We start from the raw sequence: 12,690 nt of genomic DNA, 5'->3' as shown, positions 1-12,690 counted from the left end.
GGAAAATGCACATGCACACATACACAAAGGTGATTATTTCCCCCCCAACACCACTGTTCTCGCTGTAACCTTTTTAATGCTCTGGACCTAAAATATTAGGTTAAAGCAGTATCCTTTCTGCCATACATGGTGCCAAGTCAGAGGAAATTCCCTTGAGCACAGGAATTCACAGCCTAGTAAGAAGTTGTAGGAAGAACAGTAACTTGCCTGTTACGAAACTGCTCCTTCTGCAGAGGTAAAAGGTTTAAGTAAAAAACAAAAACAAAGTATTTTTTAAAAAACATTTCAGTGTTAGTTTTCCTTTGATTTAGCCACATCTGTATAGAAAGGCTGAAGTTCAGCCCACAGTGCGTAACATTTAGTATGCCCTACTTAAACATTACAAGAGCCAAAAGACTGCATTAGTAAGAATATTTTCTACTCTCACGACAACATAGCAATCAAGACCATCCAGAATTGTTATTAATAATGTTATTAATAATTTCCTAGTATCCATATACCTGATAAGTAAGGTACTTTTGATAACCACTAGTATTATACAAGAGGTTTTTCTAAAAAACCCCAAAATAATAACAAGCCCGCTTTATTGGTATCTCAAGGCAAATACACAGAGAACCACTTTATTATATAGAAAAAAGTCAGAGGTAATGACAAATTTTAAGTCTCCTACACAGGCTTTGCAACTTTGCTACAGAGATTTCTGCCACCCAGGACAAATCAGCCTCTGGTGCTGCAAAGCAGAGCTTCTGCACGTGCAGGCAGGTGCTGTGCCTGACACCCCCCCCAGCCTGATTTTCACAACTTCTTTCTCGCACTGCCCAGGAGAGTCATGAAACCTTGCCACAGAGACAAGATCTCTAGCAGGTTGTCTTTTGCGCAATATCACCAGAGTGCAGCCGCCCCTCCATTCTGTTTGGTGCTCAGGCAGAGAGAACCCCAGAAGAGGCTCCTTCCATTTCCTCAATGCTATTGTAATTAGAGAGGGGGTAAAAAAAAGGTAGAAAAATGCTTCTCTGACTTCTTGCAGCACCTTTGAGTTTGTGTGCACCAAGGGGGCTGGGGTGTGCAGGGGGAAGGAAGAGGAGAGCAGGTTGAAGGCTTAAGGCCAAGAACATCATTGTTTGACCTCTTAGGAAGCACAGCAACAGCCCCATCACACTTGCAAGGAAAAGCTGCTCAGTAACTGAGAAAGTCATAAAGTCTAATTCTTGCTGCAAGATCTCTTCTCCCCACATCCCCACACCATCCTATCTCTGCTCCAGTTTCACCTGAGAAAACAAATAGTTCCCCAGCAGCTGAAATTGCAGGCCAGCAGCTTTAAACAGCAGGCCAGGTGCAGGAGCATCCCACTTTGAAATCACTGAGCTTCCATGGGGCAGCAAGCCGTGGCCAAACCACTGGAGAATCCCCAGCATTTTAACTATTCTTTGCACATAACATCCTTTCTGTCCCAATTGCAAAGGCAGTCTGGATGTCTGCAGCCAAATGAAAACAAGGAAATCTGCTGTTTACAGCAAAACACAGACTACGTTTTTTTCTTGTTTACTAAGCAAACAATTCAAATTCTTGTTAAGGAAAAGGTGATACAAAAACATTCCAAGTAGCAGGAAGGGAGTAAAAAGTGAGGGTCTGCTTATCAAGAGTAGTATTTCAACACAAGTGAATGAGCAAAGAAGTTGTGGCTGATACCACTAAAACAACAAATCCAGTAGTAAGTCTGCAGATAAGATCAATGCACCCTGTTTTCTACCAGTTATGAGTGTTAAGGGATTCTCCAGCTGGGCTGCACACTAAAGCACAACATCCTTTGTAGTCCTTGCAGCAATTCACACCTTGACTATCACCATAATTTAAAGACACACAGAACTGGAGGCCTTTTTTCACACATTCCCTCAAAATCACTCCCACTAGATAGAGGTACTAGGAGGACAGACAACTTGTCAAAGGAAATAAAACTAAACTGGGTCAAAATAAATTCTTCTCATTCACAGGAGAGTTCTATACCATTTTCTTCCCATTTAAAATAAGGATGTGTCCAAAATTGTGGTTTATCCTGAAAGAAGCCAACAGATTGAAGCTAAAATAAAAAGAATTCAAGTGAAAGTATACTTTGGAGAATAAGTCAGGAAACCTGACTTTTTCAGGAAAAACCTGAAAAAGTAATAATTCTGATAGATGCTGAGGACAGCACTTCACTACTGCTATAAATTCCCTCAAATAAATTAACTCTGAAGAGTTCAAGCAAAGGATATGGAAGCAGAAATCAAAAACAGAATCTGGCTCTGGCTTTTGGCCTACTACCAAACTCTCTCAAAATAAGCATTTTTATTACTCTAGACCTAAGTGCAGCAGTTGTTCACTGTAAAGACTGCCATGAGCTGCAACACAGTAACTGACCAGAATGGCTCAGTTTGAACTACGAACAAAAGCCATTCCAGGACTACTTTTATACAGTTGGGTTAGAAACATCTGAGAAAGATGATGTTGCCAGATTATCTGGCAACAGATCCAAAAAGGAGGCACATATTTAGACTGGCATAACAAAGAAAACTTAGAAGGAGGAGGGCAACACATAACATGGCAGACTAAATCTATGGACAGAGCAGACATGGTGCACTGAACCAGCCACACTCCTATTCTTGTAGAACAGAGAACACTTTGGAACAGTGAATGAGGTTTTTTATTGAATTTTGCACCATTCGTGTCCTAGGACAAGAAAGGTTGTGTTCAGCACTGTGCAGAACTTCACATCTGCACTAAGCAAGTCTGCAGAAGGATACTGGGGTTCCCAACTCTGTCACTGCTCTAATATTTTATGGTTAGCAGGAAGCATGGGAAAAAACTGAATTCTCCTCAAGAGAATCTCAATATAGGGAATTAATTCACGGACTTAATCAAAGACACAGACTGATTGAAATTAAGTTTACAACTAAGCAGAAGACCAGATGATCTGTTCTAGTAAGCAAGAGCTAATATTCACAGTAAATTTAGCTCTACAACAAACCAAAGAAAACGGTGAGATTTATCTTAGCCATTGCACAAGCATCAGTGGCAACAATCAGGAAAACATCTGCAAATGATGGGTCAAGGCTGTGACCATGTTTATAGAATCAGAGAAGAACCTAGGTTGGAAAAGACCTTCAAGATCATTGAGTCCAACCATTAACCTTACTCTATCAAGTCCAGCACTAAGCCATCTTCCCAAGTGCCACATCTAGACAACATTTAAACACATCCAGGGATGGTGACTCAACCACTTCCCTGGGCAGCCTGTTCCAATGTCTGCTTCTCTCCTGCAACACAGGGACCAAGGGAAAAGAGAGCCATATCATTCTCTTCTACATGTTCCCAAAAACATTTGTGTCAAATGCCCATACGATTTATAGATAAGTGAATCACTGGAACAAGTAAGTGGAATTCCCCATAGAGCTGTGATTCTTGCCAGCTCCCACAGGCATTTACACTGCTTACAGGCAGTGGAGTTTTACTGATGTTGTCTTCTGCCTCTCTAACATTCCCATATTTTCAGTAGTGGGTGCATCTTTTTTGCCTTTAAAACAGGATGGAGTGAACAGATAACTGGTTAATCTCCCTCCATTTCTACTGTATTTGGTGAGCATGGCTGGCAAATGATTTTGCTGGACCAAAATATTCTACAAAGTTGTTAGGAGGAAAAAAAACCTATGCTGAAAGTTAGTGAAAGAAGCTCTTCCTTTTCTGAGCTAAAATCTGAGGTGACCAGCTGTAATGGCACATACAAATGGATGGTTCACAATGAGAACAAGGTATACAACATAAGTCAGGAATCAGAAAAATGCCTCAAATCACCTTTCTGCTTTTGTCCAGACAAAAAGCCCTTACTGCAACACTAAGCTCTTAGAAAGATTACTTCACTGTGATTACCTTGGCCATAATGTGCATCTAAATACAAGTCAAACACCCAATTACAGAGCAATAGCCCATAATTAGGGCTGAGATTTAATGAAGGCACGTAAGGATAATTCAGAAAGCTGTCATTTCACAAAGAGCAACAAATGGAAATAAAATTGTTTTGCACATAGAGTAAGCTTTATTTTATTGGAGTAGCAGCGTTATGTCAGTGTGTTCAGTCCAGAATCTCCATGGTAGAATCAAATGCCTTGCGGCAAATGGATAAGAACCCATTCAACAATAGGTTTGCTTTATACCCTGTGTGCAGGCAGGACAGAAAAGCAGCCCGCCTTGCAGAGGTGTCCTTCTGCCTCGGAATCACTAGAGGCTCAGGTCACTGTAGAAGAGCAGGACATGCTGCAATGCAGTTTGCAACAAAAGCAGTAACAACAAAACATAATGGGGAAATTAAAGCAAGTGCAAAATGTGCAGAATTCTTCAGGATTGGTGCAGTGTTACTAGTATAGCTCACACTGAAGCAACACACTAAGCATTCATCTAGAAGAGTTTACAACACAGAACAGCAGTAATTAGGTAATCACTAACTACTAACAGACATTTCAAGGAAAAACCTACCACTGTGTCAGAATCACATTTCCCTCCTATGACAATGTAACAAGTCCAAAGAATATGGAACCAGCAGTGCATGCAACATCTAGATTTCAGCAAGGCTTGTGACAGCATCTTAGGTGCTATTTCCATAATCAAATTTAGAAAAAAAAAAAGTGTATTCAGAAGCAGCTTACAATGGTGTATACAACTAATTGAAAAAAATACTCAGAATTGATCACTGTTATACTGGAACAATGTATCAAGTAATATCTTTCAGAGTTCGTCCAGAGTCCAACTACATATTCAATAGTATTATTAATTACCTATACAATTTAATATATGGCATCATTATTAAGGATCATGTTACTGTGGGTGGAGTTGCAACCCTATTATGCTACCAGAAGAAAAATCAAAACGGTCTTGACAAATCTCGGGGGGACACACTGAGTAAATTTCTTCCTATTTGTTTAAATAAAGACTAATGTTATGTGCACTTCAATGGGAAACCTCATCTATACAAGATGGAAAACATTTTTGCTTGCCAGAAGTTCTGCAGAAAGTAGTCTGCAATATGCGTCAGAGCAATAATGTGTTAGAAAGCTGTGCAACAACAACATACTTAAATGGCAAGTTTCACAGGTTGATGTACAAAACAAGAGTTATCTTTGGTAAGACAGGTGAAGCAATTCTTCCCCCTCTAGTCAGCACTCGCCTTAGTTAGAATCTTATGTCAAGTTTCAGGAATCACATTTCTAGAGAGATATGAATCAATGGGAGAGAGTCCAGGGAAGGGAAAAAAAAAAAGAAAAAAAAAAAAAAAAGAAATAAGACTGGAGGTCTAGAAAACATGACGTATGAGAAAAGATTGAAAGAACCGGGTTTGTTTAGTCTGAAGAAAAAGACGACTAAAAAGAGACATGATAACAGTCTTCAAATATGTAAAAGATTGTTACAAGAAAGTAAAACTACTTTCCACATATACTCCAGAAAGAACTAGAAACAACAAGCTAAGAGAGCAGTAAAGCATGGTTCTTCTAATGTCTAACTGACAGAAGAATTAAACATTTGAAAGATTGCCACTAGGGGCTGTGGAAGCATTAAAGATTTTAAGAATAAACATGCCTGGAAACCAGCCAAGTATAAAAGGTTTTCACAGGGCTGCTGAGCAGACCTATGACTTCACAAGGTCTTATTCAACACACTTTGACTCAGTGTTATAGGCATAAAGCTTAATTCCTTTATTGCTATTTGTGACCACCCATTGAGTTTAGAATGACTAGTCTCTTTATTTTCAAAGAAAAACTGTTCTTTCTAGGACTACAAGAAATGCTCTGCAGAGAACGAAAGAACCACTGACGTTCCTCAAAACTGTCTTTTCCGAACAACAACACAGCAGGAGACAAGCACTGTCACTCATTATAGATGAGGAAGAAGCTGTAGAATTGAACTAGGAACATGATAGTTTTCTGCATTCAGTGCAGTTTACTTATTAAAGTGGTTTTCTTCTTGTGTATAAGATTTACTCTGTGAGAGGCCTGGCTAGAAAAGATGCAAGAACTTATAAAAAGGAGAGATGATGTTAAGGCCAAAATAAAAAGTGACATCACATACTAAACTAAGAGCAACAAGTCTTATGGAGAAAACAAAGCTTGATAACTCGCTAACGTGACTTTAGTCATTCTGAATATTGCAAATAAATAAATTTACCAGCCAATATATTAATTAGGGCAAGTTACTGTAGAAGGTGGTTACTACTCCTCTTATGCTGTACCTCCACAACTACACTCTGATGCAAAGCAGCTATGTCTGCTGAAAAACTGCTACTAAGGTTCTTCACATTTTGTAAAGACCTCAGCTTGTGAAAATTGCTTCTTCATCACTTTTGGAACAGGCTACAGCTGTTAGTCCACAGGATATGCTGTCAGGCATCTTTGCACTCCCAGGTCTTTAGAGGAAAGGAGAAAATTGCTACAAAACAGTAAGTCAAGAGACCAGATGGATGCTCTTAAGAAGTTATATACACTTACAGATAGGGTTATGCAAAAAGAAGGCAACGTAATACATTACAGATATTCCCAAGACTGTGGCAGCTAGATATTTCTTCATGTTTCCTTAAAAAAATTAACTCAAATTAAACTATAACTGGACCCTAGCTAGGCTTCATTTATGTAAAGGTGCAAAAAGGGGGACTATTACTGGTCCTTTTTTTTTTTTTTCCTCAAAGCAACTTGAAGTAATTGAAATTTCTCTAAAAGAAAGCTTAAGACAAACTTCCATGGTGCTTTTGAACTAGATAAAAACAGTTCAGTAAATAATATAGCTTTGGTTTGAAGTTGTGCCTTATTCTTCCTTATCTTGTATTTCTAGGCAAAACTATTCTCTTTACAAAATCATTGCCAAAATGGGCAATTTGTTTTTCATCTCTTAAGTTAACCAGCCACTGTAATGAGAAGAGCCTTTAACTTTGGGTGTGTCACTGAATATAGCTTTTATCGGATATGTCAAAAAGTGCCAGGAAGGGAAAACAAAAGACATGTATGGGGAAAAGGAACACAACAGCTCACTGCCTTTGAAGAATGTCAAATGAGCAGACGACTCATGCGTCACCCAAGCTGCAAGCTCTGCATGGGTGAACAGATGCAAACATAGCACACTCTGGAGAACATCTGGACCAGGAAGCTATGGGAATGGGACAGGATCATATGCAGAATTTATCAGAGAGAGAAACTGAGGTGATTTCAACAGGCAAGTTTGAAGAGTTGTTGTAAACATTCAGACTACCTCTGTTTTTTTACTGCATGCTAAATGAGAGACATTACTACTTTCTCACACCCACCACTCTGAACACAGGAAGGATTACCGATATTTGGATGTTTGAGAAGTCGGCAGATTCGAGCTTCACGTTCCAGTTTCTGGTGATCTGAAAGAGAGTAAGAAACAAGACATTAAGCACCACAACTATGAATTAAGCTCTTGTTCATATTCAACAGAGAGGAACACAGTGACCCAGCAGACAACCAGAGGGCTGGGAACTGCTGGAATACAACTGTCTCCCAAAACTTCACAGACATTTCAGGTGAGGGCTCTACAACCAAGGCTGCAGAGAACCTATGCTTCTGCTACAGAGCTAGCACCAGACTAATACTCCCTTCTTGGATTCAAAGTGAGTAGCAGCAGAGTCAAAGACATCAGTCTCCTGTCAGTCACACATATAGGGAAAGCCATTTCCCACTGACATCCCTTCTGAGATTCACCCGCTTCTCCAAGGCCAGAGAGGAGGAGGAAACATCTCTGAAAAAACAGCTTGCATTAAATGAGAAGACCTGCTGCTACCCCAGGGAAAACACTGGGGGAGAAATGCAGAGGAGGAGGGAGAAAATCCTGCTAGTCAACTGCCCTCACACGAAGTAGGAGACTCTGCCAGCTCCAATGAACTGTAAAGGTAACCACACTTCAGCACCCACAGATGGATATGCTGGTGAAATGCTGATCAAGCATTTTGAGATCTCCAGGCAAGAAGTTCTGCCCAAATGCTAAGCATGCTTATTTCAGCCCGAAAGCAACATCAATTTGACCATGATTGTCACCTGGATTAAAGAAATAAATATCAAGGACAGTAAAAAATGTTTTCTCCTCCCTAAAAATATAACATGCATGAGGGCAAGGAAAGAAGGAGACAGAGCAACTCTGCCTGTCTCAGCCAAGAAGCAGGGGCTTTTTAACCACTGAGACTTAAGACAAGAGATTTTTCACTAGAGCAACAATTGAGTCCTGAAGTTCCACTACAAAGTTCCTCTCAAGTGAAACGATCACATCAGGCAAGCACAACTTCACAGAAAGGATCTGAGGGAGGGAAATATTTTAGGCAGCCCTGGCAGCTGATCAACTGTAGAGCTTTGGGGATGAAGATGCCTAGAAAGAGGTAAGAAAAAAGGACTGTCCTTCCTCCCAAATAACACAATGAGGAGCAGAAGTCCTTACTTCCTCTTTGCACTTCTTCCATAGCAGATCTTCAGCACACAGCCTAAAAAACACACCTTTCTCTGCAACCTCTGAGACGCACAAGTCTTTTCCACAGGAGTTAAGCTCGTTGGGCTACTCAGCCCACCATTGGTAGAAATGCGGCATCCTCCAATTTATAGGAACTCCACTAGAGAACCACTTCACACTGCACAGCTCCGCCTGAGAACAGTCTGTGCAGCTCCATGGTCTCTGCATGGTCTTTCCATTATTTTGTAAAGGAAAGCTTTGGGTAACTGTTCTATTCCCCTTAAGCAGAAAAGGGACACTGAGCCAGATCTCGGCTCAGAACATTTTTCTCTCCCAGGCTGGGAATAGCAGCTCAGCTCAGGGTACTGCAGGATTTCTGTCTTTTTTCCCACTGCTGAACTGTAGAAAATGTCCCAATTAATATTTTATAGGGCTGAGATGTGCTTACATCCTCATCTGCTACTGTTCAGGAATGGGGGAAGGTAAATTACTCCTTTCATCTCTCCTTTGTTCTCCATCCTGAAAATTATTATTGTCTTGCATCTATTTTACAGTTCTATGCCAGAACCACTCCAATAAAGTAGCAGGAAGCAAGAAAGCCTGGAGAGCCTCCATGCTCCTTAGGCCTTGGAGCAGCGCACGCACTTTCTGCATTGCTGGGGAGGGGCAGAGGTGTCTTAGCTTCCCTTTTAGCAGCATCTCTCACAAATTAAGTTTTGCAAAACACAGTTGCAAGGTAACGGACTGCACTCCATACTCTGCACTCAGGCCAGATTCTCACAGCAGAACAGTTTAAGACAAACTAGCCATCATCCATGTCCACGCCTAGGTCTTGCAAATTCCCCACTTATCCTCCCAGATCTACTTGGAACTCCTACAGAAGGGGATCCTTCATCCACTCAGATCACGTTGCCCTCGTGCACAGTTACACTTGCTGAGAATCTGTTCCCAAGTACAAGGACACAGGGAAGTAGACAGCAAAAACAGCTGAGCAAAGGGGGAAGGAGAGGTAAGAGCTCACCACGTGCTACTCAGCCACTGACTCCTGACAGCCAGGACAGACAGCTGACAGGAGCAAGGCTCAAACAAAATGACATAACCATCAAAATGCCTCGGGAGATGTAAATCAAGAGCAATTGCTCTCCTGAAATCCTACACCATCATGCAGAGGGAGGGGAGCGGGCAGGGCCACACCAGAACTTGTGACAAGAGGTCATCACCCCACACCCCATCCCTCCAGCACCACACAGCCTGGCTAGGGACCAGAGGAGGAGTAAGTGCTCTGGTCACAAGGTACAGGAAACTATTTCTGGTCAGGGGAAAGGCATACCACACTCTTCTGTCTCCAGGGTAACAAAACAGGCAAACTCAAGCACAACTCACAGAGAGAAAGCACACTGTGGCCCCAGGAGCACCAGCCCATAGCAGCCAGGCATGACAGCCCAGAGCAGCAAAAGGTCAGGCTGAGCAGGTTTCCTGCCCTGGGTCCTGGAGGATCAGGGATCCCATTCCTGTAGGGTCACCTGTCCCCATTGCAAGCACCACCAGCCCAACCTATGCCTAAATGCATAAAGAATAAACATGTAGTTGCAATTTTTCTATCCTTCTCTGTTCTAACAAAGGTTATTCCCAAGTAGGAGAAGGAAAAAGGTTCTAGGAATCCAGCAGAGCAAATGCTGGGCTTTAAGATGTCTCTTACAGAGAGGCTCATCAAACCTTAAAAATCCAAAGTATTTATATCTAAATTAGAATAATTATTATTAAAAAACCAACATGGATTCAGATCCCTGCCTTACAAAGAGATTACAAAACAAATAATTTCTCCTTCCTCTGCCCAAAAGATCAAATTATTTTTGCAAGCCATCTAAGAAGTTATGGTCTTTACTCTTAGAGCACAGCAGAAGTACACCTTGTACCTAACAGAAACACAGCAACACAGCCTCACCTACCTTACAAGATAGCAGGCCTGGGACATTAGGACTATTTCCTGCCTTTCACAAACTACAAAATTCAACCATAACTTGCCTAAGATATAGTAAATCCTTTAGAAAACATAAGAGTTCATGTTCAAGAAGTGATAAAGAAAGCCATACACCCACAGAAGTTACTATGAATGTTAGTTATCCTTCCTGTTAAAATTTAGCACTGCTGTTCCAAGTCTGAATTCATCTACCTCCTGCTTCCAAATATCTGATTTCATTAAGCTCTTTTCCTGCTATGTTACAGAGCTGTCTAGCCCAAAACAATAGCTGATGCTTAAAACTTAAGTACAGGATATTACAAACACTCATCTAATATTAATTTACTGTTTTCCAGCCAAAAAAGAGAATCTTGTTATTTGGACAATCTACAATCTGAAGCAATGAGTGTCTATGCAGATAGAAGTGCAGTCTGTATAGCTTATCTGTAGCAAAATTTAATATGTGCTTACGGAGATGGTGCTTAAAAACAGCAGGGCAAAAATTTCTCATGTTTGATACACAAGCTAAGGTGTGAATATCTGTATTGTTTCTCTTTATTAGCCTTTTATAAAAATGAAATTTATGCATCTTGGTTCAGCATGTGAGACTGTATGTAACCGAAGTATGTTTAGCATTATGCTCTGCAAATACTGCTCTAAGTATCATTCTAGTAACTCTAATACTAGGTTTCTCCAGAACATACCTGGAAAGACACTGGCTGCTAAGAGAACTGAGGTTTCTCTGGGTTGGGGTTTGATTTGTCTAGCAATATATCTTAACAGAAAAAAAGAATGATTGAGTTAGCATCACTTGTGAGAGTTAAGGACCTGCAAAATGAAACTGCTTCTTTTCATAAACACATGCAATGCCATTCACTGGGACAGGACTCCTCGTGCACAACCGATGGACAGAAGTGGCTGTGCACAATTAATAACATCACAGCTGCAGGAACCTGTAGCAGAGCAGGTGTACCCAACAGAAATGTAAAACAAAATGCAGACATCCGTATTTCATGAAAGACTGGCAAATTCCAGCAGTAGGGGTAATACAACTAGTTTTATATTGATGTGCATTTCTTACTCTCTTATAAGAAAATCCTGTCATCATCTGGCCACTTCTGTCTGTAACCCAAAAGATGCGGTGGCAGAAATGGATGGATAATACAAGATCAACTTCTAGGCTCCATGCTTCTCCAGGGAATCAGTTCTCAGTTTTCTGCTCTAGCCACTACACGCACAGCTGCTTCACAGCTTTTTCCTCTATAGATCTTTCTATTCCAAGGGCACCTGAGGCCTGGAGGAGAACATTTTCAGGCACACAGATAAGGTAGAGGATATCTACAAATTGCAGTGGTCTAGAGCTGGTAACTGACAACATTTATGTAACAACAACAAAAAAAGTTTAAGAAAAAGGTCACTATTAGGAAGCTGTGCTGAGGAGAAGAGGCTGCCAGGGAAGCACAGGCAGTCTCATGGTACACTTGCAAATAGCAGAATCAAGAAAGACACCTGCAACAAACCCAAAAGGGAGATCAGTCCCAAGCAAGTGGAGCGAAGGTGGAACTTGACCCAGGGAGCAGGGGAAGGTGGTTAGGTATCAGGCGCCAACACTGCCACCCTGCACAGGCAGCACAGCAGGAACCTCCCCTGTCTTTGGACATAGCTGCGATGCCCTGACTCCAGCTCCCATGAGGGGCAGAGAGGGGTTTTGCTTCAGCTGCAGGCAGCTGCCATGCAAATACGCTCTCCAGGCAAAGTCTTGCCACAAGCTCCCTATAGGACAAGGGAGGTTTACAGAGACACACCCTCTGCACCCCATCCCCTCCACCTGTCCAAGGAGCACCAACATTTCACTGGTCCAGGAACAAATGTCAGCAATACTATACCTACTGCAGCTAGTTCCTTCTATAGGCAAGCAGAAGACAGCATTAAAAACTAATTGAAAGAGAGGACAAAAGCCTTTTTTAAGTACGTCAAACCAAGATTTATCAGAGAAAGTGATTCACTTCACACCTACCAGAAAATGAAGTGATTAAAGTGAATTCTAACACACTTTCTTTGGAAACAGAGCACTGTTAAAACAGTTCCACATGCAAAGGAGCACACCCACTGCAGCATTTACTGACTTACTTGACTAAACTGCAGCTATACTGAGGTCCTGCAGCTAAACCTTGATCTTTATTTAGTACACCTGCTTCAATAAAAAAGGACAAAGGGAGGAAGGGAGGGAGGGAGAGAGGGAGGGAAAGGGGAAGAGA

At 41.4% G+C, this 12,690-nt stretch overlaps 1 protein-coding gene across 8 annotated transcripts in view; it reads right to left on the bottom strand.

Moving 5' to 3' along the window:
• CAMK2G (calcium/calmodulin-dependent protein kinase II gamma) overlaps positions 1 to 12,690 on the bottom strand; it is a 115,018-nt gene that overhangs the window by 55,738 nt on the left and 46,590 nt on the right. For all 8 annotated transcript variants that reach the window (XM_010000759.1, XM_010000754.1, XM_010000753.1 and 5 more), the window contains exon 3: positions 7,343 to 7,402. In XM_010000759.1, the coding sequence (XP_009999061.1) occupies positions 7,343 to 7,402 (60 nt within the window). The remainder of the gene's footprint in view (positions 1 to 7,342; positions 7,403 to 12,690) is intronic.

This window comes from Chaetura pelagica, unplaced genomic scaffold (genome assembly GCF_000747805.2).
Source record: "Chaetura pelagica isolate M959 unplaced genomic scaffold, ChaPel_1.0 scaffold166, whole genome shotgun sequence".
Classification (NCBI taxonomy): domain Eukaryota; kingdom Metazoa; phylum Chordata; class Aves; order Apodiformes; family Apodidae; genus Chaetura; species Chaetura pelagica.
Note: the sequence above shows the minus strand (reverse complement) of the source record. Positions and strands in the feature narration are given on the sequence as shown.